The sequence below is a fragment of the Poecilia latipinna genome, unplaced genomic scaffold (genome assembly GCF_001443285.1).
Source record: "Poecilia latipinna isolate Pla-1442-1.1 unplaced genomic scaffold, P_latipinna-1.0 Scaffold1688, whole genome shotgun sequence".
In the NCBI taxonomy this organism is placed as follows: domain Eukaryota; kingdom Metazoa; phylum Chordata; class Actinopteri; order Cyprinodontiformes; family Poeciliidae; genus Poecilia; species Poecilia latipinna.
Window position 1 is genome coordinate 83,543 of NW_015114304.1, and position 27,649 is coordinate 111,191.

At 38.2% G+C, this 27,649-nt stretch overlaps 2 protein-coding genes across 3 annotated transcripts in view; one reads left to right on the plus strand and one right to left on the minus strand.

Moving 5' to 3' along the window:
• Positions 1 to 2,051: 2,051 nt before the first annotated feature.
• On the minus strand, positions 2,052 to 12,246 carry sts (steroid sulfatase (microsomal), isozyme S). The gene is made up of 10 exons (XM_015060125.1): positions 12,146 to 12,246; positions 10,461 to 10,638; positions 9,786 to 9,907; positions 8,878 to 9,000; positions 8,343 to 8,754; positions 7,411 to 7,547; positions 6,794 to 6,931; positions 5,886 to 6,045; positions 5,654 to 5,775; positions 2,052 to 3,215 (listed from the first exon to the last, which is right to left on the minus strand). Exons 2-10 carry the CDS (start codon positions 10,619 to 10,621, stop codon positions 2,863 to 2,865), a joined length of 1,728 nt encoding a protein of 575 aa, XP_014915611.1. The 5' UTR covers positions 10,622 to 10,638; positions 12,146 to 12,246; the 3' UTR covers positions 2,052 to 2,862.
• A 3,322-nt stretch (positions 12,247 to 15,568) lies between these two features.
• Positions 15,569 to 27,649, plus strand: part of sonb (SON DNA and RNA binding protein b) — a 36,799-nt gene continuing 24,718 nt past the window's right edge. The window contains exons 1-13 of one of the 2 annotated variants that reach the window (XM_015060123.1): positions 15,569 to 15,704; positions 16,075 to 16,278; positions 17,231 to 17,265; positions 19,045 to 19,232; positions 19,875 to 20,065; positions 21,855 to 22,033; positions 23,019 to 23,286; positions 23,384 to 23,577; positions 23,688 to 23,840; positions 25,288 to 25,463; positions 26,400 to 26,534; positions 26,895 to 26,981; positions 27,080 to 27,301. In XM_015060123.1, the coding sequence (XP_014915609.1) occupies positions 15,622 to 15,704; positions 16,075 to 16,278; positions 17,231 to 17,265; positions 19,045 to 19,232; positions 19,875 to 20,065; positions 21,855 to 22,033; positions 23,019 to 23,286; positions 23,384 to 23,577; positions 23,688 to 23,840; positions 25,288 to 25,463; positions 26,400 to 26,534; positions 26,895 to 26,981; positions 27,080 to 27,301 (2,115 nt within the window). In that variant the 5' untranslated portion in view covers positions 15,569 to 15,621. The remainder of the gene's footprint in view (positions 15,705 to 16,074; positions 16,279 to 17,230; positions 17,266 to 19,044; positions 19,233 to 19,874; positions 20,066 to 21,854; positions 22,034 to 23,018; positions 23,287 to 23,383; positions 23,578 to 23,687; positions 23,841 to 25,287; positions 25,464 to 26,399; positions 26,535 to 26,894; positions 26,982 to 27,079; positions 27,302 to 27,649) is intronic. The other variant, XM_015060124.1, reaches the window with a different exon arrangement.

Below are 27,649 nucleotides of genomic sequence, written 5' to 3' on the forward strand. Positions count from 1 at the left end.
CAAGCACCCCTAGGACCCCCCTTCCCCCCCTGCACGTGCCTGACTCTAGTGATGTAGCATAAGAAACATGTAGAAAAGTTTTAAAATCACAGGCTACATTTATGTCACAGCAAGAAGGTTTTCTTCTTGGCAGCGACAGCAAAATGATATTAGAGTTGATGGAAACCCATGTAAAGATAATAATGGTTGTCATTTCTTAAGTGGCTTTGGTAGTTCCACCCTATGACTCTTCTGGTCAGCCCAGCAGTCTCGATTTAAAAGCTTCTGATAGAATGAAATGATCCAGAAAATAATGCTGCAATAACCTCATAGAAAGGTTGAATATTTCTTTATGGCTGTGCAGAGGTTCTAAAATGAAATTCCCACAAAATAAAAGACCAGATAAATGTTTACCAGTGTGTCTATGTGAAGATAGTGATGGTGAGCAAATATTTACATCTACTGTATAAAGATTCTCTTGATAAATTTAGAAAGGACTATAAAATTACAGACTTCTAAACTAAATTGTAGACTTAACTTATTTGTCTACTCTTATTAGACATTTAATGTAGAATTTTTCATTCTTAGTCTACCTTTGTACACCGGTTTTCTTTCTTTCTTTCTTTTTTTTTTACTTTTTAGCTTTTTCTTTGCCTTTAGAAATTTGGGAAAAATGAACTTTTTCCATATACAGAACCTACATGATTAACACAAACCCAGCTCTAACAGAAGTTAATTAAACAAGTAGTCACATTTTTATAATTGTTATTTGTTTAATGTTTTGGTGAATTGATGTTCATGGAGCAGAGTATTGTGATGTGGCCACGAAACATTTCATATGAAACATTTCTGCTTTTATGAATGTGCAGTGAGAAGAACTCAGTCATGTTACAGAAAACATGCCTGCAGATGTTGGCCTCTTGTTATTTCAGCCCACTTGCTGCTTTCGTTATTTGCAACGGCCTTAAATTACAGCTCAGACCTCCTGATGATCCCCAGCTTGTGTTTTTCTTCGTTATTCAGCTCATCATTTCCCCAGTAATGAAACGCTGAGTGGGCGGCTGTGTGGACACAAACAAGCAAACGGCGCCCGTTCTGCATCATGATGCTCAGCTTTACACACCTGCACAGCTTCCAGCTGTGATAGCCATGCTCTGGTTTACTGAGAAGACAATGGACGCTCGTCAAAGTGAGCATTTGTCAGCTGCCCGCTCCATCCAGCAGGTGTAATGGCTGCTTTTAACTCCGTCTCTCCAGTGCTTGGTGGCAACACAGCTTATTCTGAGGCAGTACTCATTACACAACAGCTACTTCAGGGTTTTTGCCAATCACCCTCCTATAAAAAGGATGTGACATTGAACTATACACTCTCATTTATATGCAGATTTTAGCACTGAGCTGCATCCTGCTCTGTCATTGAGAACTACTTTCCATGCAGTCATTTTAACCTGTGCAGCACATCTCTGTCCTCTACAGCTGAACATTTCATATGTAATATTTTTATATTTGTATATATGATTATATACAGTGCCTTAGCGTGATTATAATTTAGTGTCAAAGTTTACTGCACAGTAATTACAGATGTTACAGATCACAGTTGCACTTGAATACATGTAATCCACAAATCCTTTAGACCCCATCAAAAAATAGTTAGAAGTACCTATTTTAATAGTTGAAACAGCAAATACACCTTAACATGCATTAATACATAAAATGGAAACCCTCTTAGATCTATCATAGAAGCTTTTATCCATGGTCTTCCCTTGGGGATGCAGCCAATCAGTGGCAAGAAATATTAATGCTGCTTTTGGAGTGGCTGTGTTGCAAACGCCAGCCATAGCATGTCATGCAGTATTGTGGCTAGCTATTTTAGCTTCCTAAGCTACATTTTCTTTAGAATATTTTGGATCTTTTCTACTAAAAATTCAATGAACAGTCTAATTTTCCAGTAATAGTTTGGAAGAGCATTCAACAGAAAACCTTGCAAAAAAATGAATCCACTCTAGTTTGTGTTTATGCTGCAAACCAACACAAAGTAGCACATTAATATGAAGTACAACCAAAGCGCAAGATAGCTTTTCTATGTTTTTATTTTACTTTATTTTTAATCTGATCCCTGACTTTGTTAGAATCGTATTTCTTTGATGAAGAAACACATTCCAACACCAGGGTGCTTCTAATACTTGCTTCACAAGAGGGATGACACATGCAATGTTTGGTTTCACCACACAGGTTTTGTGTTGTTTTGTGTCCCAAAAACCTTCCAGAATTAAAACCTTTGGATCCGTCAGAACTTTACACTGAAGAACTCCATCTATCCCAACAACATCTGATCACAATGGTTGTAATTTATTACATGACCAAATGACATGCAGGCGACTGGGTTTATGTAATATCTCCAGCAATGCCCTTTTACTTTAATTATGATGTTATAAATTCTCTCCAGTTGCTAGTGGAGCTGAATTGTTTTACACATCAAAAGCCAATCACTCTCAATTGCATTTTTTAAAATATCTTTTTAAATTCATTAAATTTTTTGCATAGTATGAATTACTCACATTGTATTTTTGAAGGTCTGTGTGAAACTGTTAGAAACTGTCTCAGATGACATCCGCTTAATCGAACTCAGATATACTTCATGTTTTAAACAGATAGCATATTAAATCCATTAGGTTTACAGACTGCAGACTTTATATACAGTACAAAGAAAATTATAGAATATTCTTCACAAGTTTCGTTCTATTCCATGTCATAAACTACGTTTTATATCCTCCTTATTCCTGAAAGTTAGTATTCTAGGTGAATTGTTCTTAATTGGATTCTGTTTTTTGTTTAGGTTGGGCTTGAAGAAGTTTTGTATGGAGGTCGTCCACTGACCCCGGGTCATTTGTCCTGTTGGCACTGACAGAGCTGTGTGAAGGTGGAGCAGCAGGGCTGCAGCCAGGGCTTCCACATGATGTGTGCTGCACTTAACTGGCTCTCCACAGGCTTCACTGACTTCTGATGGACCTCCACTGCCTGCTTCATTGCAGCAAGAATCGAGTAGAACGCCGGTTCTGTGTCAGCGGTCAGTGGCCTTGACTCTGATGGGTCCTTTGAGAGATCAAAAAGAAGTGGAGGATCGTGGTAGGTCACGTGATCAGGTGTGCAAAAGCAGACATGTGTGTGGAAACAGGTTGTTTTATCTGCTGGATAGAAGTCTGGGGTGAAGTAAAAGGCTTTCCACACGGAGCTACCTGTGGGATGATCAGGAAAAGCATGTATGTGAGATGACAAGGTGTTTATGGACAGAATAACATGAAGCTAAAAAATATATCCACAATTAAAGCAACTCTATATCGAGTCAATCTAAGAAGGATGTAATCGTGCAGAAAGTCAGTTTTGCACGATTCTAACACATCTAAGGAGGTGGGTGGAATAACAATCAGGAAGGACTTCAACTCAAATCCAAAGGTAGATGGTTGAAACGGCACAGTCCAGCAGGACAATGATTCCAAACACACATTCACACTGATTATAGAAAGTATCAAAAAGTCTAACATCAAGTTATTGGAAGAGCCCTGATTTCACCATTCTGAAAGGTTCAAGGACATGTTGTGTTGAGAGACCAACTGAGACTCTACCAGTTCTATTACGACTGGTCACCTTATAGAAGTCATTCTTATTAAATGTGTGGAGGTTCCTCCATCTTTTCCCCAGTGTTAGTATTTATTTAAATGTTTTCATATAATATATTTAGAATTTCACTTTTTTTGGTGGTGGTTATTGCATTAGGATGTTTACTATTATGGGTGCACACATTTAGTAAATACATTATGTTTATTTAACTATTTTTTTGCTGAGTTTGAAGGACTGGCTGGGGGAAGATGATTGGTTGTAAGGCAAACCAGGAAGTGGAACAATCCATCAGGCTGCTGGAAGCAGGGGACTTGATGTTGAAGATTATTCCTCTCTCCACTAACGGAACAATTGCTACAACATTTTTGTAATAGGTCATTTTGTTTTTATAGTTGTGTTAAAGTCAGAATGTTTTAGTTTAAATTAGTCATTTATGTTTATTTGTCTTTGTCTTTTCTCCCACCCCTCCTCGGTTGTGTAGGCTAACCTGTGTGTATAAATTCCCCTGTGTGTTCAGTGTGTGAGGTCAGTTTTGGTTTGTTATCCTGAGTTAGGTATGCCTGAGTTGATTTCTTTTGGGCCCATTTTGCTATATTTTTGAGATTTGTTGTTGAAAACCTTTTGTTAATAAGTTTTGTTTTTAAATAAATAGAAAATTTTTTTATATATATGCCTTTGTCCTTGTGCCTTACTGGTTGGACCATAACAAAATGTTTCCTTCAATTTTTGAGAGTTCTTCTACAAAACTGACATTGAAGATCAGTTACCTTTTCCTGGTCAGCTGTTCCGTGGTGTTTGGCTACATGTCGTCACTACCATCTAAAACCTGCTCTTTTTTATGGGTCCCATAGGTTTATATGTGCAATAGCTGACTTTAAAAGCCCATCATATTTTAGAGCTAGAAAACCTAAAAATCTTGTCACTTTCTGTCAAAAATAAATCCCAAACTGCTTTGCAGTGCTTTTCGGAAGATACTTGATTTTAAAGACATTGTTATTAACTAGAACCACAAACTGTGACTGTTTATTGTTGTAATCAATAAAACTGGTTGTTTTTGTCCACAAAATAAACCTATCCAAAAGGAATTAGCTGAGCACACGTGAAACTTGATTTTAATTGGCCAAACACAGAGGATATACTAAGAACAATTACATTCTCCCATAGAAGGATGGGGGTGGAACAGGTGAAGACAGCAGATTCTCCTCACCTTACACTCTGTTGCAAACTTTCCAATGAAACCACTGGAATCATGGCTTTAACTGAAGGACCAATCTAAAACTGTGTTGTTGTTGTTTTGTTTGTAATGTTTTCTCTTATTAGTTCTCTTCTAAAACTCTTTAGAAGCAACTTCACTTTGAGCATAAAGAATGTCTAATTGTATATCAGCATGCTACCACAAGTCAAACAGTAGCTTAATGTGACACTTAGTTGTAAAGGGAAATGGTAGACTTTGTGCATCAGAGTAAAAATGCTGGTCAGAACTGGAGCAGAAATTACAAGAGTGATTTCAGCAGAAGTTTTTCTTTAATGCTACTGTTTTTACAAGTACTTATTCATTGGTGAATAACAGGAAGCAAGAATCACCATCAAGCACTGAAAAATCCCCAATGGTGCAGATTTAATGAGAACTTTCTTGCCACTATCCAACCCTGTCCCCTTTAAGTGGGCGGGGTTGAAAATCCAACCCCACTGTCAAATGGTTTTGATTGGATAATTCTTTTCCTTTTACTCCTGCAGTGAAGTGCATTTTAAGCGACAGCTTTTCATAACGTGCTGTCAAAACAATAAATATTTGTTGTTATGTTTATATGTTTATTTATTCAGTAATTTAGCAGCAAATGGATTTTTAATTGAAAATGTTAATATATGATATGATAAATTGCAATTGATTAATATAGACCCTGCAATTAATTGAATTAAACATTTTAATCAAGTCCCACATATGAATTTGCAGTTATTGTCCATTATTATTCTTCAAAGATTTTTTTACTCGGTAAATTGAAGCGTGGATAAAACCACAGCATGAAGTCAGAACTTTCTGTATCGTGGGACTTACTGTTTGGAGGATGCCATCTCACTGCGTTCAAGTAGGAGTTACAGTAATGAAACAGAAATTCATGGTTGGACCTTTCAGCTCTTCCCTGTAGCAAATCCATGAGGTCGTGGCCATCAATTTCCCTACAAAAAAGAACACACAGTCAGCAAGTCGTGTGGCAGAAACACACGCAACCAACAAAACTCCTAAACTCGAGGTTGGTTTTGATTGGCAGACGTGTATGCAGACAAACCTGTCTTGTGGAATTGCAGCTCCACTCAGATGAACAATGGTAGGAAACAGATCCATGTTGCTGGTGGGCTCATCTATCTCTCTGCCACTGGGGATTTGACCTGGCCAGCTCAGAATTCCAGGAACCCGGATCCCTCCTTCCCAATTGGTAGACTTCCCTGCTGCTCAAACACAGAACACAAATGATCCAATGAAGCATTTCTAGTTCCAAAACAGAAATTCTTGGTTGGTTACTATAGTAACAAAGGGCTTCATAAGGCCAGACTCCTCTGTAAGGTTACAGCATTTTAGCAGCACATGAAGTTTCAACAACATTCAGGACAAAGTTTGTTCTGCAGAGGCAGAGGCACACTCTGACCGGAACGTTTTCTGGAAACCCAGCAAGTCAAATTTAGAGAGTAAAAGAAGCAGTTGCCATAATTCAAAAAGACTGTTTTATCCTTAAAACTTCCCTGAAAAACAATAATGAAAATCTTATTTGCAACATTTGGAAAAAATGAACATATGGGAACACTCTGAAGACACTGTCCCACTACCCACTAATAAAAAAATGTACATCAGAAATTTAATATATGATTTTGTTGTAATCTATTGAGCTAAAGGTAATATAAAGACCTTCACAAAAGTATTCACACCCTTTTGAAATTACCTGATTTAGATCAAAACATACGCGTTAGAATGACCCAGTCAAAGTCTAGACCTAAATTCATCTGAGACAATCTCCATCCAATCTGACTAAACTAGAACATTTTGCAAAGAAAAACAGGTAAAGTTTTAATTTGTATATGAATATGACTATTGGCAGATTGGGTTTTTAGTTGTTTATAAGAACATTTCAACACATTTGGGGTCTGGCAATAACAGACTCTGAACAATATCAACTTTAGCCAAATCCTCTTTGTGATATACCTTTATATATTCCATTCCATCCTCCATGCACCTGGCCTGCAGCAGTCAGCTCCTCTAGATGAGCACCCTGGTCTGAAGTCAGATAAAGCAGAGTGTTTTCTCTCACTCTGAGTCTGTCCAGTGTCTGCAGGATCTGGCCTGGAAGGAATCAATAATTAGCGTTTAGCGTTAGGTTTTCTGGATTCCATCTGATGAAGTCATGAACACCAATGTTTTGTGACATAGTTGAAAATAAAGTATAAATGTTGCTGATCTCAAATAAACGTTACATTTTAGAACATTTTCTAATGCAGGGGCAAAGCACAACTCATGTATTGAGGCCCTAGTCCTCATGCCAGTGGATGCAGGTTCGATTCCCGGTCTGGTGACATTTGCCGCATGTCTTCCCCCTCTCTCATAAACCTCTTTCCTATCGAACTACTTTCAAATAAAGGCCACTAGAGCCAACCAAACCTTAAAAAAAAAAAAAAAAAAAAAGCACAGCAGCAAATAATTGTACTTTGGGAATTTTCTTTCTTAAAGCATTCCACTAAATAAATATTACTGTGTGCTGAAAAAATATTAATATTCCACCCATATTTCCTATACTATATTCTTATTCAATTGCTCTGACCCACCAACACTCCAGTCCACTTCATGAACAGCATCTCCATAGACACCATGACTGCTTGTTCCTTTAAACGCAGCAGAAGCAAACAAGGCCGTGTGAACTTGTAGGTAGGACAAAAACAAAAGGAAAGGCCTTCCTGAGTTCCTGCAGAGACAGACAATAACTGATTTCCTATTATTTATTGAGGATGTATTCTTAATGCTCTTGTTTCTTAAATACATAGAGAAACTGTGGATATACAAGTTTAGTTAGCCCTTTATCATTTCAGATTAAGTAAAAAAGAATTTCACCTTTAATGTGTCACTTAAACTGAAAAGCAACTAAATTTGTCAGAGAGAAGCTGTCAGAAAATGACAAAGTCCATCTAAAGAACAGACCATTATGTGGTCACTACCATGTTTTAATGTGGGTATCGTGTGATGGATTCTGGTGTAACCAAAAGTAAGTGTTCAGTTGTACCAGACCATCACTCCATCACTCATTCTTCCTCTGAGTTCAGAGAGATTCAGGTCAAAGTATTAGTTTATATGCGAGGGTGTTTTCCATGGGGTTCCTTAAGGAAACTTTTAATTTGACAAACATGTTTCTTCTGTCTGGAAGCAATATTAGTGATCTGGAATGGATCAGACAGAGTCCTGACTTAAATCTGTGGAGGGAGCTAAAAATTACGGCGATGGTTTGGTGGCCTTCCAACTTCAAAGGTAATCACCAAACATGAATCCTTAAAATACCAGAGGAAACATGCAATTAGACGAATATGTTTAATGATTATACAGAAGGGTATGAATTATTTTTCATACAGATTCTCTGTTAAATTCATGTCAGGACTCCAACATGTTAATATTACTTCCAGTCTGGAGAAACATTACTTTGTAAGCTAAATCTACCTGAGCCTAACTTTAAACACTGAGCTACATGAGCCGAGTTAAAGTGCCATACCTCTCTATGAAGTCCACTGCCTCATAAGTCATTTTCTGTGTCAGGTTTTCTAAAGTGAACGGCTGTTCCACAATGCTGTGATCTCTGAAGAGAATGCAGTTCAAATAAGGAATGATCTTGATAAATCCTGCTACCAGTATGGTGACCCCAGCCAGCATGGACAGCAGACCCAGGATCAGTCGTCTTCGGAGCAGGATGAGACCACTCCAGTGGAGAACAGCCGCACTGAGCAAGGCTGCTCCCAGCGAACCGTACGGTAAGTACTTATGGATTTGGAAAACAGTGCCGTGTCCAGGCTGGCAGTCTCGCAGGTTGGTTAAAGGGATTCCGAAGAAGTAATCAAAGCCATGGACACTGGGATGGTGGCAGTGATCATCACTGCTCTCACAGTTAAGTCCAAGGTGCCATTTCCCTGCAAAAAAAAATTACATTTGCATTAACTCTACATTGTCACCACTTACAAATTAAAAGTTAGTACAAAATTTCCCTTTCTGGTGCTTACAGTAGTCCAGGTGAATATTTGAGTATTGCTCACCTATAAGAGCTGTATTATAACCCTGTTGTTTAATAATTTTAGCAAAAGTAACTTCTCGAGCCAGTAGACCTCCCGACGCTGCGTTGAATATAAAGACCCCTGGTCTTAAGTTACCAGCTACACCTGTTGGAGAACAGAATGGGAGAGAGAATGTAATTCCTTATTTCATTTTTAAGTGTAATCAGTCAATTGTGAGTTTGAATGCAGAGAACTGTACATATACCCCCATCAAACCTGAGCTAAACTCAATGAGCTCATTTAGTTTGATTTACTTCTAGATTTTTTTCCCAGTGGTAAAATTTCATCTAAAAGCAATGCAAGTCGTGGATGCCAGGATCTTCTGGGGACAAGCCAGGTGTTTTGACGTTCTCAGATACAGAGAGTTGTATCGCTGCCATCTTTGTGTAGAAAACTGCTTTGTCATGTTATTTTAAAGAAAGCTACATCATTGACTCAGACATGATAAAATATAGTGTAAAGTCAATCTGAAAAGGTTTATGGCAATTATATCTTGAAACTGGCAACAAATAGAAATACAAAACAAACACCACATTGACTCTGACAAACATCCACAACTGATCTGCCCCTGTTCTAAAGATTTCATACACATATTCTCCTTTGAAGGAGCTTGCTTATCTAAGGGCAGATGTTTAAAAGACAGGACATCCACTTTGACCAGCTAAGCTACAGCACCATGTACATGCTGAACTGATCAGTTCTCTAAATATCGGAATTCATTCTGTTTGGAGAAGTAGGGAGCTCACCAACAAGTTAGTGTCAATCCTACTGTTTTCCATGAGAATGCTTTCAACTCCCAGATTCGATTGGTACATAACTAAAAACTGTGTTTTTGAATTGAGATTTCAGATGTTTCAGTTATGTATTCTGGTGTTTCTGGGTGAACTGACCTGATCTTATCGGGTATCGTCCCGTAAGGAATGCTGCTCGACTTGGAGTGCAGAGGCTTGCTGCAGCAACATGGTGAGTCAGCTTCACTCCTTGTTGTGCCAACTGGTCAATATTGGGTGTCCTATAAATCACATGATCAACAATGACAAGTCACATTCAGTGGCCTTTCAAAGTTGGGTTTTTATTGAAACTTGACATGAGCAACTGAAGCCTGCATGTGCTGAAGAAAACACATTGACTGAAAATTAGAATGTTATTGAAGCGTTTCATGATTTCATTACAGCACACCTTTACATTGGTAACTGGGCATTGGTTGTGGTAAATGCAGACTTTTGCATCCACCCTATTCCAGAGCATTCAAAAGATCACCAAAGGAGTTTAAGTCTAGGAAAAGTGTTAGTACAGACTGTGAATCAATGAACTTGCACACCAAAAATCGGGTCAAATTTCAACCTTAGGGTGCTGCATACATGCCACGACTCATATATGGAGGCCTTAATCCTTGATGTGGCCATCACAAATCTGAATCTTTCCCTTTCTCTCATTACCCACTTTCCTGTCTGACCACTCTCAAATAAAGGTCACCAGAGCCAATAAAAAAATTCAGTTTATATGAAAAAGCACAACCCTGTTAATCTTTAAAGCTGATATTCTGCCAAACCAATCTGATGTACCTTAATGTTGTATTGCCATAACACCCCAGGTCTCCAATTCCAAGATCATCCAGCATCATTAGGATGAAATTGGGCTTGATGTTTTCCTGTAGAAGTACAGATTTCCCCACCAAGAGCAACATCAGGAGCAGATAAGGATGTGGCATCAAAGCGGACATCATTTTGACCAGTAGAAAGTCTGAGGAAGATACAGATGAGCACACTGGTGTGATGTGTGTGTTGTTCAACACCTTAATCTTATGTGTAGAAGGCACAACATTTCTGGATCAATATTATTTGGAATGATATCAGCATATCAGAAAAAAAAAAACATGACACCAACTAAACACAGGACAATGGGGACCTTGAAGTCATTAACCTGACAATGAACTCCTCTATACTAAAGTATTGCAGATACTAATGCGAGACCATCTGCTGGCTTGACATTTGTCATTGTTACAGCCCTGGGCCTTGTGGGCTGGGTAGCAGGTGCTTTTGTCTGTGTTTGTGCTCCTCCCCTTTGGTGTTGCTGGTCTGGATGATTTGGAGCAGAGTATTTAAGCCTGGCTGTCTCCATCTTCTGGGTCGCCTTCGGCATCCACTCTGCTGCTTGACGCTTGTGGTGTTGTTGCCAGGCCACAGCTCCCCTCCTTTTGCACATTTGAGTTTCTCTTTGCTTTTGCACTTCAACAGTTCCATATGCACTCATACAACACATCCAAGCATTTGCATTACACCACTGATACTGACATCCACAAACCATTGTTGTTTATGTTAATAAATATTCCTTTTTATGCACTTTAACCACTGCATGGTTTCCATTTTTGTTATGACTTTGAGCCAGTTGTAACAGTCATAAAACAGCTAAATGACCCAGAACACCAGCAAATCTACAACAGAATGGCTAAAAAGACAAGAAACAACAACTAGTCAAAGTCCAGACTTTAACTTTAAGAAAACCGCCTACAAACCTGCATGGACTGAAGAAACAGCACAAAGACGAATGAGCTTAAGTTCCTCCACAATAATGTGAAAGAGAGAAATATACAAGTTCTCTGCAACTTCACAAAGCTCAACATACTAATAAATCTTGGATTGCATTAGTAATCCCTGTTTTTTATATTATTTTACCTTTACTTAACCAGAGACTTAAAACAAGATTAAAACCTATTTTCAAGGGAGCCCTCTCCAAAAGACAGCAAAAGTTATACAATTACAAGTATGTACACAATACCATACACATGTTTACTGAAAACAGTCACAATTTCATTAGGTTATCTATAGTGTGCTCAGTCTGAACTTGCTCAATGAAGTTCAGTTAGTTTCCAGTCTTTCTGCAACATGAGCAATTCTGTGCAGGAAATGATCAATTGCAAAGAGTAAAAATCAACACTTCAAACAAACCTTCTTTTCCCTTCGCATATTTCTCACCATACAGAACATTTAAATCCTCTAACAACACCCTTTTATTTTTACCCAATGAAATCAAACTATTTCCTACATTATCTGTTAATAGTACTTCCTCTATGTGTTCTGTGGACATGTTTTTCACTTTCCTCCAATTCATCGCCACAGGAGAGAGCTACAGTAATGACACGTTGGAACTGGTCTCATGGTGCGTTACTTTGTCTTTGTGTACCGTCTCTGTTGCTAACCGTCTACATGAAGAACACGCAGTGCAAAATAAACAGTCTGATTCCACTTACCGTACAGATCAGCTTGCAGTCACATACACAACAAAAGAGCAGGAAAGGCTGGTTGCCAGTAAATCAGTTTCACATTCAATTAGAACAGTACTTCCTGTTTGAGTTTCAAAATAAACTTACTGTACACAGAGGTATTAGAACAGTGTAGATCTTTAAAAGCAAAGTAAACTTCTCTTGTTAGCTCAGTTTTTACTTAAACTTCAATGACTGTCAATATTAGTTGTATCTAATTTTTATTTATCTTTATTTTTATTACTTATCTGCATTTTTGGTTATGCTCAAAGTTATATCAGCTGCCTTTAAGAAGCTAAGAGCTCAGAGCTGAAGAAAATAATATGCTGGTTATCCTCCCACAGAAGCACAGGTTTTGGCCAATGTTTGCTAAACATTGCATAAGAAGGACCAGAGGGGTTGAAGAAACCCAGAACCTCATCCAGGAACTATTAAACCCTATGTGGGAACTGACTGACACCTCAGGTCTCTGCCTGATCAACCCTGAGAGCATGACTCATGTGTGGCAAGTGCAGCAGAAGCACTTGCCATCCACCTGGTGTTGAACTGTTCACCAAGCTTTGCTCAACACAAAAGGAAGATAAAACAATACAGGGCTTTGAAACAAAAGTGATGGGACAATATTAAAAGATGAAGAAAAGAAAATCTTTCAGTCACTGCTTCCCAAGAGACTCTCTCCATTCCAAAATAGTTTGTCCAGAGGCTGGACAGTACCATTTTTCCTTAATCTATGTTTGACTAGTGATTTTGTTTTTCGCCTGACCACATACTGAATACTGATAGTGGTAGTCGTGCTTCCATTGGCGGTTTTTGGGAGGCTCTCCTCTTTGCCGGCGTTCCTGGTCTTCTAATTCTGCCTTATTCTGTCTCCACTTCCTGTAGCGATCCATGTTAGCTGGAGCCTGATCTGATGGTTATGATGATGCTGAATCAGCAGCAGCTGCTGGGGTTGATGAGTGAAATGGTGGTGTATAGTACCAATATAATGGAGTCAGAGGAGATGGCAGGGGTGGGAACTGTCTTTGTCCAAAGGAGGTCAAGACTGGGGCTGGTGGACCGTAGCAGAAACCCAAAGAAGTGGATGGCACTTGTGGCATCTTGTTCTGCTCACAGCAGGACAAAGCAGATATGGTGGCTGGTCAGTCTGTGGATACAAGAAGCTGCCAGGAAATGGGGCCTGCGAAAAATGACCTGGCTGGTATGAAGGTGGACAATACTACTGTGCGAAGCCAGCTTTACCACCAACCCGTCGACGGATCAGTTCCTTGCTTTCTCTGTTTTCAGGTTCCTTAGCTTCATGCTTTTATGTCCATGTTCCACAGTAATGGAGGGGAGCTGTCTCAGTTCTGGGAAGGAGGCGTCAGCCACGGACACCTTCGGAGGAAGCTTCACACCTTGGAGAAGAGTGTCCCCGTCTGTCCTCTTCTGCCGCTCATGTAACCTGAAAGATAATACAACATAAACTGCTCTTTTGTCCTGCTCTGCATCCGTAAAGATTCTCTTTCAACTCCTTTGGGACTCAGTGGTTGTAGTTGAGGTATCTTTTGAGATTTTGAGTTGTTAACTAGTTGCAATAAGAATACTTATTTGTTCTACACATCATAACTGTCCAGAAAATAAAAACAAAACAAAACAAAAAAAAAAAAAAAACTGTCAGAGCAAAAATAATTTCAGATGCAAGCACAGCGTCCAAAATCAGAGGGGATAATTGTCTAAACTTATTCTGCCTTAACCACAAAATAAATGAATCAATAACATACAAAAAATAAATAAAATAAGATACAAATATTTGAACAAAAGTCTAGAAAAATAATAAATCAGAACTAACCCAGCACATCTACCATGAGAGGCGCAACTCTTACAAAATATTAGGTAACACTTTATTTGACGGGGTGTGCATAAGGCTGACATAACACTGTCATAAACATAACATGACATCTGTCATGAACATGAACGAGTCTTTATGAATGTGTATGACTGTTGTCATGAAGTGTCATTCGGTAAATAATGACACTTTTAATGCAAAGTGGCTTTAATAGTTGCATTAAAAGTCCATTAAAAGTACCAACTTTGCATGATTTTGTAAATAATGACAATTGAATGCAAAGTTGGCACTTAATACCACTAGTATTAAGTCAGACAACACAGAATGTACGTGACAGAAAAGGACTTAGTGGTGAGACTTAGTGGAGGATGTTTTACTTGGCCTCTGGTAAACACATGCTTAGCAATTCTGAGTTTATCATAAATCTTTTATTATTATTGGCTAAATATAATATTCATTGTTGCGCTTTCACTGAAATTAAACCATGCTTTTACTGCTTTTTTCATTTAAATTAAGTATTTTACCAGATCTAACAAGCAGGGGTGGGCAACTCCAGGCTTCGAGGGCCGGTCTCCTGCAACTTTTAGATGTGTTTCAACTTCAACACACCTGAGTCAAATAATGTAGTTAGCAGGACTCTGGAGAACCTGACTGCACTGAGGAGGTGACTCACTGTTGGATTCAAGTGTGTTGAACCAGGGAGACGTCTAAGAGCTGCAGGACACTGGCCCTCCAGGACCAGGATTGCCCACCCCTGTAAAAGACTAACAAAAAACTGGCTATTAATACATTTGAAATATGTAATGCTTTAAATGTACTATTTGAAACCTACATCTCATAGCTTTTTCTTTTTCTTATTTGCTTTTTATCTGTACCGTTCTTTTCTGAGACATACAAATATTCACTCAATGTTGTCATATGTTGTTATACTCATGGTATGTCTTCAAATAAAGTTGAGAAAAAGATAAAATAAATAATATATGGCAGGAAAGATGGAATTTAGAGGAAAGAGGAAGGCATTTACATAAAATACAAAAAGAGGTGATCATAAGAAAGGAAGAGGAAATATGGATTAACAGGTTGAGGATTGGGCAGGCTAGTTTAAATAGTGGTTTAAAAGTAATAGGGAAACATCCATCAGGTGATTGTTCTTATTGCAGGGAAACAGAAGGAGTAGAACATGTGTTGATTTATTGTAGAAAATATATAAGAGAGGGGAAAGAAATGGAAAGGGTAATGGGAATTTCAGTAACTTTGGATAATTTATTAGGGAAGCAGCAATCAAATGATATAATACAAGCACTTATTAAATATTTAAAAAATACAAAATTAGTTGAGAGGATTTAGTATGTATGTGTGTGTGAGTGTTAAAGTATGTATATTATAAAGTTATTTTTAAAGTTAGAAGATATAAAGGATAAAATTAATTTCTGAATTATATCTCCATCCAGTTATAATTGTCTCCTTGAATGGCGGTAATACACTAAGTATGTAAACTGCCAGAAAACGCTATAGAAGAAGAGGAGGGTGCATCCATAGACATGAATACATGAAAAAATATGGTATTCATGTCTATGGGTGCAGCTACCGAGCGGAAGGAGTTCCTACCCGGGCGTTTATTCTAGTTACACACTGAAACATGGCGGCCAACATAGAACAAATTTTCCAGGATTTTATTCTAAACAAGATTCGAGAGATAGAAGAGCAGAAGGAGGATAAAAGGTATGTTGGCAGTCGTCTTTAGCTTGTGTTTCTGCTGACGGTCTGTTTCTAACAATAGCCTTGCAGTCTGATTGTCGCCGAATCATGTGGTTCTGAATGTTGTGAACTAACCATGCAGAGCATGCAGGCTTCGGGAAGGACAGAGGATGAAACCGCTGAAAGTCTTTAGACAAATGGAAACTGTTTTTTTTTTTTCATATTTATAAAGATCATCTGTCTGAAAGATTATTTTAACTACGATGGAGATTAAAGGCCAAACAGCGGTACTGTCAGAAAGATCAACGCTAAACATTTTTTTCTGCTTCTACATGAATCTTTTCATTCTTAAATATTCAGACGTTAACATGCGATATTCTGATCCCTTTTCCAGCAGTGAGGCAACAGCCGCGGACCGTGAAGGTAAAGTTAGTGATGCGGCAAAGAGAAGTCCTCCGAGAGACCAGGATCAGGACCACAGCAAGTCCCAGAAGAAGCAGAAGAAGCACAAAAAGCACAAGAGCAAGAAGAAGAGGAAGAACCATGAGAAGGAGAGCAGTTCTGAGTCTGGAGCCGACATGGAGGGACAAGAGCCGAGGTAAAACTTCCATCGTCCAAACAGGTTCATCTGAAAGAGGATCTAAAATCATGTTATGATGTTGACAATATCCTTCTATAATTGCTTTTACTTTTTTCAGCAGTTCAATTAAATATTAATCAGTTAATTGTTTTCTTCTATTTCATTGTTGTTCCAAAATTTCACGTTTACCACAGTGATAATTTTAAAAATCTGTTTTAATTAATTTCAGTTATTTTAATTCATTATTACTGTGAATCTGTCTAATTTATCTTATAATTTCTAATCATTTTATTCCAGAAAAACCTAAACTCAGTCTTTAAATGAAAGAAAATATTGTATTGTGTAGATTAGAAGCCACACGATCACAGTAATAATAGATCTTAACTGAAATTTAATGCAGCCAAGATTCAGTCCATCTTAAAATGAAATAACAAATATTATCCTTGACTTTATATCCCTGAATGGACTTTACCTAAAGGTCATATTACCATTTTGATACCAGAATGACTCACTGTTGCTTTAAGGGGATGTTTAAATGTTTACTTAATTTCACCACAGACAGTAAGAAGAAAAAAAAGAGCCAGGATGAATTTAAAAATTATGTAAAAACATGCTAAGGAAGTGTTTATTAAACTGAGTTACTCTTGTTCTCTTTATAGAGTAGCACAAATATAAATCCTAATGTTAGGCTCTCTGCTAATTTACTAGAGCTTAGAAAGTTTGGAATTTCTAAGAGAAAACATTTTACAGTTTTGAAACCATAGCTTTGGAAAACCATAGTAACACATGACCTGGCTGAAACAAGTTAGACATAATCAAGTTAGAAGAGAGGGAGAGCTTGTGAAAGTTACAAATGGATGTAACACAGATGCTTCAGATGGCGTATTCTGAGACTTGACATTCTGATGCTTTTGGCTGTGGTGCATGTTTTCATTGTGACTTTTGTCTGTCTTTTGTCTTTTCCTCATAGAAAAGAGACACCAGGTCCAGAGATGAAGGAGCAAGGTGAGTCGACTAGAGCTCATCTCTGCACTTTCTACAGCCGAGTAAAAATATATCTTACATATGCTTTGTGTTTTTTGAGGGCAAACCTTGAACTTTTTGCTCTAGATTTATTGGGAGTAAGAGAGGGGATGGCTTTTATATCAATATGTCTTACAGGAATGGAGGAAAAAAAGGTCATATTTATTGGGAAAAATGCTTAAAATATAAAATTTGACCTTTTTTTATACTTTTATAGTGAGTGGGAAAAACTGTCACACGGGGCGCTTTTCAAACCCCTTAACATTTTTATTTATGTCTTACTTCCTGAAGTGAATTGAAACTTCTTGTTAGTAATCAACTGCTTCTTGTTTCCCTGGGGTATGAATATGATGTGACACATCAATCTTTTAGATTTCTTCAACAGCATTTGCTACTTTTTAAAACTATGTAAATGTGAGTCTAGTCAAAGTCAGTCTGTGCGATTTAGTAGCAATTTGGAGGTAAATAGCTAAAATGTAAGACCAGAATAATCCATATTCGGTATTATATGTTGGTTGTTGGGAGTGAGGCTACCATCGCAGTCTTACAGGGGGTTTAATTTTAACTGGAAAACGTCTTCATGCTTTCTGCAGTGTTTACCCCCAGAAAACATGCTAAGCCCAGAACACGGGGGAATAAGGCAGTCATCCAGCTGACCGCCATGTTTTTGAGTTAAAAAATGTTTAAACTTCACAGGAAATTTGAAAATTCCACTTGATAGTTACACATTATTGGAAGACTGGAAGATCTAAATCCTATAGTAAACCAGTGGAGAAGCTGAAGAGACGCATGTGTGTTCAAACTGCTGTTATTGGCAGAAGGCAGTATTCATGTCAGAATACTGGTGCACTGGTGTTTTTGTTAAAAATAATTGTTTCTTAGTGAAACCAGACTTAAATTAATGCCTGTTTTCTACAATTGTCAGTGTGAGATAGTTCTGTCATGAGAAACACTGTATATGACTGCTAATCACATGTATTGACTGGTAAACATTCGTGTGACCTCCTCTCTTAAAGCAGACAGACTGATCTTAACACAATGCCAGGATGGATATATGCTGTTTTCAAACTATTTCCAGATTATTCCCAGGTGGTAAACATTTTAGACAGCTGTGATTTTCCCCAGGAGCCTCCAGGAGGATTACAACTTAGACTCTGCAGGCCTCAGTTTGTTGACCTGTGAGGTTTGAGACAGGAAGACAGGAATAAGCAAGGATTGTTTGGAAGTGTTGAAGGAGAAAGAGTTTGAAAAGCAGCATCTGAATGAAAGTTGGTGCTTTTGGAACAATGTTTTATTGGAGAAATAAGATCAAAGTGAATTATTCAAGACAATTATCCCTGAATTTTTTCTAGAGCCTATTCAAAACTTTCAAAAGATAACCCAGCTTAGGAAGCTGCCAAAAGTATGTCAAGTAGATACATTGCTACTTAACACACTATTGGGTAACGTTTTCAACTAGCCAATCCAGGAATTACATTCATTTTCCCTGGTGCTGATTGACTGTATTCCAAGAGCAGAGATGGGAAAAACCATAGATAATAATTCATATTAAGGTATAAGTGGTGTTTGAACTATTAGGAGTCCACAAAGCACTAGGTGAGAATTGAAAAGAGGGTGCACTTTCTTTTCCAATGGCTGCAATGGAAGAACTTTACATTTTGCGGTTTAAGTCTCACAAGAGAAGAAGTCTGGATCTTACATAGTTCAGTCTCCTTCTCTGGGAGTCATCAGTGTCTTAAACGTGTCTCCTGAATGGTCCAGCTGACAAGAAGTCCAGCTCCAACAGAGAGCACTCGTCAGGAAAGAAGAAGAAGAGAAAGAAGAAGAAGAAGAGAAGGAGAAGTGGAGAGAACACGTCCGATTCGGACTCGGAAGTCAAGTCGAAGCAGAAGGTCAATGAATGTTTGCGGCCTCGACAGGATCAGCTGCCAGATATCATCCCCAAACAGGTAATAATAATTCATGTTAGAGTAAATAGAGGCTGTTTTGTTTTATATGAATGATCAATTTCATCAAATGTATCATTTATCTTCTACTTACTATCTTAAGTTAAAATATTGACTTTTTGAAATCGGTTACATGGAGTTGATGGTGAGCCTGTTATTTTTCCCACTGGTCTGTTTCCATGATGAATGAAGTAAAGAAACAAAAACAATTCAATCAGAAACGTGTTTACCTCACCACTTCCTGTTGAAACACTTTGTCACCATCTGGTGGTCAGAGTTTCACCCAAAAATGCCCGATTTCACTAATTTGCACAAGAACTTCCATGAATATCTGTAATGGGTTATATTCAAATCAAAAATCTCTAATTAATCCAACTTCTGTTTGACAGCATTTATTTATTTTAAATAAATAAGATCAGCATTTCCAGAAGTAAAATCTTTCACCTTTATTCATTTAATGCATGAAATTCTTCAAATTCCCAACAAGTAGCAGATAAGCTGGAATGATTCTGATCCTTCTCTCTGTGTATAAATATGAGCCTCAGATAATTTAGGACGCTTTCCCAAACTGTCTGTGTTGACATCACATATACATGTATCATGTTTTGTTTTGTTGTTTTTTTGCTGCTTTTTACTCTAATACAGGACAGCTCCAATAAAGGGAATGGGAATGAAAAGAGAGCTGGGAGCAGGAGCCCATGTCCGCCATCACATTCCAATTCTGAGTCCCATTCCTGCTCAATGAAGAGCAACCCCGCCTCATCACTGGGACTCCACTGCCAAAGATCACAGACTCAATCATCGTCTCCTTCAAAGTGCCACCAAAGCGAAAGCAGGTATTACATGTATTATCACAACAAACGGTATGATAAATGCTCGCCCCTAGAGGGAGTTCTAGATGCATTCAATAAAAGAACTCTTAGTTTTTTCAGTCTGTGTCCTTCTGATCAAGGACAAATCGGCCTAATTAAATCACTAACGCAGGTGTCTGCAACATGTCTAATCCAAAGTGACATTTTAACCCTCAGTCCAACTACATGAACATCAGTTTTACTCAGAACTAATGAGGAAACTCTAAAGAGTTACAGGTTGGAGACTCCTGCAATAGCAAGCCAACATGGGCCGCTGAAAAGTCCTGCTTTACTGGGGTTTGGGCCTCTTTTATATCAGCTGTGAAAAAGTAGCACTTTGTTTTGTTTGCTCTGTTTGTTATAGAATAGATTAAAAAATGGGTTATTGTTGTTGCATAAGATAAATCCGAGGTTAAAATATAGAGGGTAGCCCTGAGCAAAAAGAAGGCACATTGAAATGGAAAACAGGTGGACGCAGAGAATGATGCAGTTTGCCAGAATGTTGTGGGAGAGTCCTGAAAATGTCCTCCAGGAAGAGGATGGGGGAGTCCTATTATTATTTTTCTCTCATTATTTTGATAACTCGCTTTTCAGTTCAGGTCCTCTGCTGTTGGCACACCAGGTCATCAGACCCTGTTCACACTGAATAGAATTTCAAGTGAATTACTTTCTCCACCAGCCAGAGTTGGTAGCTAAAATCACCTCAGAGTTAATCCCATGCTGTCCCATAATTCTCTTCTGGATGTTTCATCTGGCTCTGCTCTAGTGTTCCTCATCAGTCTATGTATGGTGTACCACATACGTCTGCCTTAGAAGGTTCTGGTTGGATCCATGTTTTTTTTTCTGAGCAATTTGTGGTATTCCATCAGGAAAGGTTGACGGAAACTGCAAAATTTGATATAATTTCTTCAAAGTTTGTACGCTGGCTTGAGCTGCTTTTCAGCCTTTCTGAAAAAAGACTTATATGGGGAGGGGACTTGGCAAAGTTTCTCATTCGCTGGTGGGTTTGTGTCTTACCAGAGGCACGACTCTGAAAGTTTCAATGCCCAAACCTCAAGTACAGCGGGGAATATTCTCCATTTTTCTGAGATGTATGCTCCACTTCCTGTTTGTTATAGCCATCTGTAGCATCAACATCTGACTAATGTTGGGCGAAATGCAACATTTTCCCAGCTGATATTTGTCAGTCCAACAGATAATGATGTGCAATATTTTTGTACATCTGGAGAAGTCCATAAATGGAGGAATTAGTTCCTAGAAAATACAAATTTGGAATATTAGAATAATTTTGGCTTTAAATTGGATAAAAGCAGTAAATCACAAGATGTAATCAAAGCGATTTGCTGCTTTTGCAGTTTCAGCAAAGAACAAAAACATGACAAAGTTGCATGAGTGTTTCATGTTCACCATCCAGCTGATGGATGGTGAACAATCACCAGAAGAAGCTTTTCACCGTCATAAATACTGTTAAATATAAACAGGACAGCCGCAGACAGTCTCAGCCCACTCCAGCTGTAAATATCTCTCTAAGGAAAATGCATGAAGATGTTTCCCATTGATGTCACAAATGGCATTAAAATGTATATAAAGGCCATAAACACAGCTTCAAAGCTCATCTTTTGGGCTGCTGGTTACTTAATGTATTTTTTCATGGATTCTGTCAAGTCCTGTCATTACAGTAATTAAGACAGTCCTTCACAGACCAGAAAAATGTCTAATTGTTTGATATGTTTCTTAATTGAAACAAATGATGTTGTGGTCTGGTTGACTGCAGCCCGTCTGAGACGACAGGACATTTGTGTGAATCCGTGCTCAATGCCCAGTGCCCTTCAGACAGGCCTCCGTCGCCAGTGAAGAACCTCAGTTCTGCACAGACACCCCTGCTGGCAGAAGAGAGAGCTGAACCAAAAACAGCAGAGCCAGCAGAGAATCGAGACAAAACTGAAAAACAAGGTAAGATCATGTAAAGCCAACAAATGCCCATAAGCACCTCTGCACAGTTCTGACTCTCAGGCTTAGCTCTCACATGTTGCTGCCTTTTATTAGCTCTGTGTCAGATGTTGCTAGTATGTAACTGATAAGTAAATGAGACACATCTCGCCCAATTTAACAATCTGATGTGGAATATCAAATATTTTTTAAAGGTCTGATTTTAAATGTCATGTTTTCATTACCTGTAAGTGGACAATCCTCATATATAACAAATAAATTCTTCATCTGTGTAAGTAATCTATATAGTTTGTTTAACATAGAGATAAAGTTCCTGAAATAAGTTGACTTTTCAATAATATTGTAATTTATTGAATATATTTGTGTTTATGTAGAGGATTTTCAGCCTCTGTCTATGTTAATTGTCATTAATTTCTAAATGTAGCTGATGAAAACACATTTAAGATTATAATATTACACTAGACCAATAAAAGTCAGTGAAATTATTGAAAGTATGCTTAATATTTGCCTTTCAAAAGTTACTTTTAATCATTATAATGTTATAATGTGTTAAACATTATAACATGCTAATATGTATATAACAGTATACACTTATTAGAAAATAATAAATGGAGGATGAACTGTAAAGAATAAACTACTACTGTTAGAATGAAAGTGTACAAAATTATAAGAATTCAGAATAAATAGTTATGCTTCAGATCTTGTATGAAACTATTTCAATTTTGAACTGATGTTAAAATGGTTTTGTTAACTGAATGCTACTTCCTTGAAATGGAATTATTTTAATTAATAAATGGAAGCAGGCTCTTTGGTTAAGCTTCAAGAAGGCTGTAGGTCACACACACACACACACACACACACACACACACACACACACACACACACACACACAGATACACACACACCGGTTTATGTCACACTGTCTCAAAGCACCAGTTGGACTTTCAGCTTGATTAGAATTTGCTTGTTGGTCTTTCTAAAACTTTAGGTTCTGATTCATCTGCCCACAAGCTACCCACACCCTCTGAACCCAAACAAGCCCCGAAGTCCACCGCCCCTCAGCAGAAAGCTTCAGAAAAGCCTAGGTCTCATGACAAATCACCAGCTAGGAGGAAAAGAAAGCAGTCCAGGTCACCAGACAGAGACAGAGACAGGAAGTCATCAAAGAAGAGAAAAAGATCCAAGTCCCCCAGCAGGAGCTACAGGAGAAGATCCAGATCCAGGAGCCGCTCAGTGAGGAAAAGGTCACGCTCCAGGTAGCGTTACGTTTTCATTCTGTAACCTCCAACATTCGGTTACCAGCATCAGAACTGATGTCATCGTTTGTGTTTTGTTGGTTTTTTCTCTGTGTAGGTCGGTCCACCGGCGCTCCCGGAGGTCCCGGTCACGGTCTGCGTCACGCAATCGCAGGAGGCTAACCTACAGCCAGAGGGACCGCTGGAAACGTGAACCGAGCCACTCCCCCATCCTCATCCTGCGCAAAAAAAGATCACCCACAAGAAAGGACCGAAGCAGGAGTACCAGCCCAAAACGCATCAGTGAACTGGGTCAGATACTCTAAACCAGCATTCCACAGTCAAAGCTACCATTTGCCACTATGAGTTGGATGTTTTTGATTAAATTGGGGTTAATTATTCCTGTTTCTGTGTTTCCTCAGATAAGGAGCAGCTGTTGGAAATAGCCAAGGCCAATGCTGCTGCCATGTGTGTGAAGGCTGGGATGCCTGTCCCTGCCAGCCTTAGGACTACAGTGCTTCCTCTGGCCCTACCAAACATGGCCATGAATGCAGCAATGGCTAGCATGACTGCTGGTAAAATCTGGAATTTATTTCTTGAATATCTCACATTCTGGGATGTTGGTTAGATTATCTTAAGCCCAGTTCATACTGCACAATTTTTTGCCCCCATTTTGCCCGTACGCCAATCTTAGAACGTTCAGCATTCTAAGATTGTCACTTGCGATAATCGCAACCGATCATCCTGTAGTGTGTGGTGTGTTACGACTGATCGGGTCCAGTCGGAACCGCTCCAATCTAAAATCAGGAATATTCTACATGTGTGTCTTGTCCCAATAATCTCAGTACGTGTGGTGTCCATCGACTGGGAGCGAGAAGGCAGCCTGTTGAATGTGATCGGTAGCCAATCAGAAAAATAAATAAATAAATAAAACACACAAAAATTATAAAGTCTGGTTTAAAGTGCATTCTTTGGTTGAAATGGCTCGTTTAATTTCAGTCTGCAGTATTAACACAACAGAGAAAAATACAGCAAATGTTATGTTGTGTTAATCTATTTGTAGTCTAAATTGAGAAAAAAATAGGTGCAGAAGTTCATTAAACTGATGAGTGCAGAGCGCTGCACAAATATTGTGCACGCGGTTCCAGGAGCTGCAGAGATGATGCCAGAAAATTTGCAATTAACTTACCATGCACCATAAATGGAATGGGAAGACGTTACCCTTCCGCTATCAGTTGGGAAAAAATAAGGATAACTGCTATCTGGTTTTCTAAAAATAAACACGTAGGACATGCACTCTTCTAGCTGATGCTGCTCCGAACTTTCAGTTATTCAGCTTTCTGAAACAAAGCCCAGTACATGCACATATTCTACAATATCCACACATCAAAAATTTAAAAACTTCTAATTAAACGGTTACGCTTAATTAATCAACAGCACAGAAAAAATATTAAGCCCAGTGTAATGTTTGTTAAAACGGGAGAAAAAGTACAACTCACCTCCATATTGTAGTGCAACAAATATATCATTTCGCCAAGTCCAGTTCTTAATCCAAAGCTTTGACTTTTTGTTGCGTCTGTTTTCACTTAAAATACATCCACAAACTACAGTTACTACTTCAACGCCTTTGTCCATGTTTGTTTACTGTAAATTCAGGTGTGGTATCGTGTAAATTTAAGGGATTTCTCACACTCTACGATCAAACACATTATACCTACAATTTTTAGTCGACTAGTGTGTGGTCTCAGGTTGTGAAAAAAGGTCGACCATCGGCCGACAATTCTAGAATCCTTTAGTGTGAACTGGGCTTTACACTTTATGAGATAAATCTTCTGAGTAATATAAAAAATGCCTTTTTAAATAAAAACACAAAAATGCCTTTCAGTGTTTGACCTTAAATTAGGGTGAACTTCAATTGCTTTAAATCATTTAGAATGACCAATGTTCCACTAACTTAAATGAACAATCCTAACCCATTTTTTTTCCTCTCTTTCGAATCTTTTATCTTTGTCTCCCTTGTAGCTTCTGTGACTGCAGCTCTGTCTAACATGGGGACTCTGTCTTCGCTGCTCCCACTGTCCTCTGTCGGTAACAAGCCATCTATCCTTGGGATCCAGTCCAACTCGGCCGCTCTGGAAGAAGTGAAAAAGAAAGTGGCAAAGCAGGCCAACAGCATCAGCATTAAGGAGTTTACTGATGTAAGACCCCAGTGTGTGTGTTTTCAGGATTAAACAAAGCACTAAAAACAGTAAGCAATCAGCATGCTCTCAGTTTGGAGGATTTATTACATCGATGCCATGTATTCTCCAAAACATGGCCGAAATGTTGAGGCTATATATGAAAGCTAAGGCTATGAGGAGTCAGCAGAAATTCTTTTACTGCCGTAAGTTTACTAGAGAAATTAACTAACTAATATGCATATTTTAAAGTTTCTGTTTCATCTTATTTGCAAAAATACAACTGAAGAACCATAAATCCTGTTTGTATGTTTATAAATCCCCATCAAAAACCAATACAATTAAATACAGTACTTAACTGATTGACATATTTTGTTAATGAAAATGAAGGATGTCCAATATACATTAGCCAAATATATGATGAATTTAACAATATTGCATTATCAATAAATGCTCAAATATATTTGGATTGTAGCTATGCTCATTTGTTGCTAAAAACTAGTTTTTCATAGTAGTAAGAAATGTTATTTTCTAAGTACTGAACTTCATGATAACCGACTTGAAATTGAAAGGAGGCATAAATTGATTGGTAGAGGATTTCCCTGTAGTATTCTTTCCATGCAGAGTTTATGCTCTTACTATAGAGAAACAACACTTTGAAAACCAGACATGTATTCAGTCTGGAATCTCAGGAAAAAAAAAGGAAAATGTCACCTTGTCTTACTTCTGACTCTACACATCGGCTCTCTTCCACTTGTAGGTAACAAGTCAAGACCTACAGCTTTATTGCATGTTTAGAAAAGTTTATTTAAAAAAGCCTCCTTTACAACCCTTCCGTTTTTCCAAAGCTTAAAATCACAAATAGTGGCTGAATGAATATATTAAGATGAAGTTATGATCTCAAACTGGGGGAACATTATATTTCTTAAGTCATTTTATTGTTCTCTGTTTTTATAGAAATGCAAGATGATTGCAGACAGCACTGGAGAGCTGCCAGTGGCACTACCTCATGTTTCCGATGAAGAAGATGATGGCAAACTCTTTGGAGGATCAACCATTCGAGAGCAGAAAGTCATCAACTTCAACATTAATGTAATTTTTAGGTCTTTTCTAGTCTGAGAAATGGACACTGAAGAGGCAAAATGGGCATATATAAAGCTGTAGTTGGTGTGATTTGACAGGCGTTTTTTAATAAAAGATGTATTAAAGCTCTTTAAAATGCAGAAAAGGCAGATTTTTATTTGTTAATTTGTCAAAATATGGCTTTATGGCTTAAAAATAGGAAAAAATAAGTTGTATTGAATGTGGCAGCTGATTATTGATTACTTTAAATGCAGCCTGTAGTGCATAAGTGAAGTTGAACAATTACCATTCAGCATTTACATGGATTGTTTTAAGAAAAATAAAAATGAGCATTTAAATTTTTATTGCAATTTTTTTTTCAACTTTCAGAACACAACAGTTCGTCCAACATCGCGTAGTGATGCAGAAATGGCCAAGGAGTTTCCTGTGTCTTCAGGGTCACAACATCGTAAGAAGGTCAGGATGCATCTGTTCAACCAATAAGGATAAGCAAAGGATTTCCATCTGTTTCTAACACATTAATGCTTCTTCCTGTTCATAATGTTACCATGCAGGAGGGAGAAGGTGTGGTTGCCTATGGAGAGTGGGTTCCAGTTGAGAAAACAGCTGACAAATCTACATCTACGGGCAAAAAGTCTGTGTCAAACGCTCCCTCAGCGACGCCCACCTTACTGTCGGGTGAGGCGGCATCAGATTCAGGGTTACCCGACATCATGGAGCAGCAGGTAGCACCTGTACCTGACAACGACAGTGTTTTCCCTGAAATTCGGCAGCAGGTAAGACATAAACTCTCTGGAGGTATTGTTGGTGTCTAATAAAGTCACTTTAATTCTGTTCTGGTTGGACTTTTATGTTTTGATATTTTAGGAAAGCCCACCTCTGTGCAGTATCATTAAAATGTTTTGTTTTCTGTTATGACCCATATCAGTTCCTGCTTGAACACTTAGAGCTTCCAGAGCAGCAGCTGGAGAGATTTGAGCTTATTTTAGAAACTAACACTGTCCTATAAATTTAATTACAATTCATTCTGGGAGGATAAAGCAACATTTCCCATAAACAAAGCACTATAGTTTAAATCCCCGTGAATTGTGCCATGTGGTGACATAAACAGAGAACCACGGCGC

Coding starts and splice junctions, on each gene's coding strand:
- sts (XM_015060125.1), bottom strand. CDS start 10,621: ATGATGTCCGCTTTGATGCCACATCCTTATCTGCTCCTGATGTTGCTC. Junction 9,001..9,785: donor ACGATACCCGATAAGATCAG/GTCAGTTCACCC, acceptor GTTCTCCAACAG/GTGTAGCTGGTAACTTAAGA. Junction 8,755..8,877: donor TTATAATACAGCTCTTATAG/GTGAGCAATACT, acceptor TTTTTTTTGCAG/GGAAATGGCACCTTGGACTT.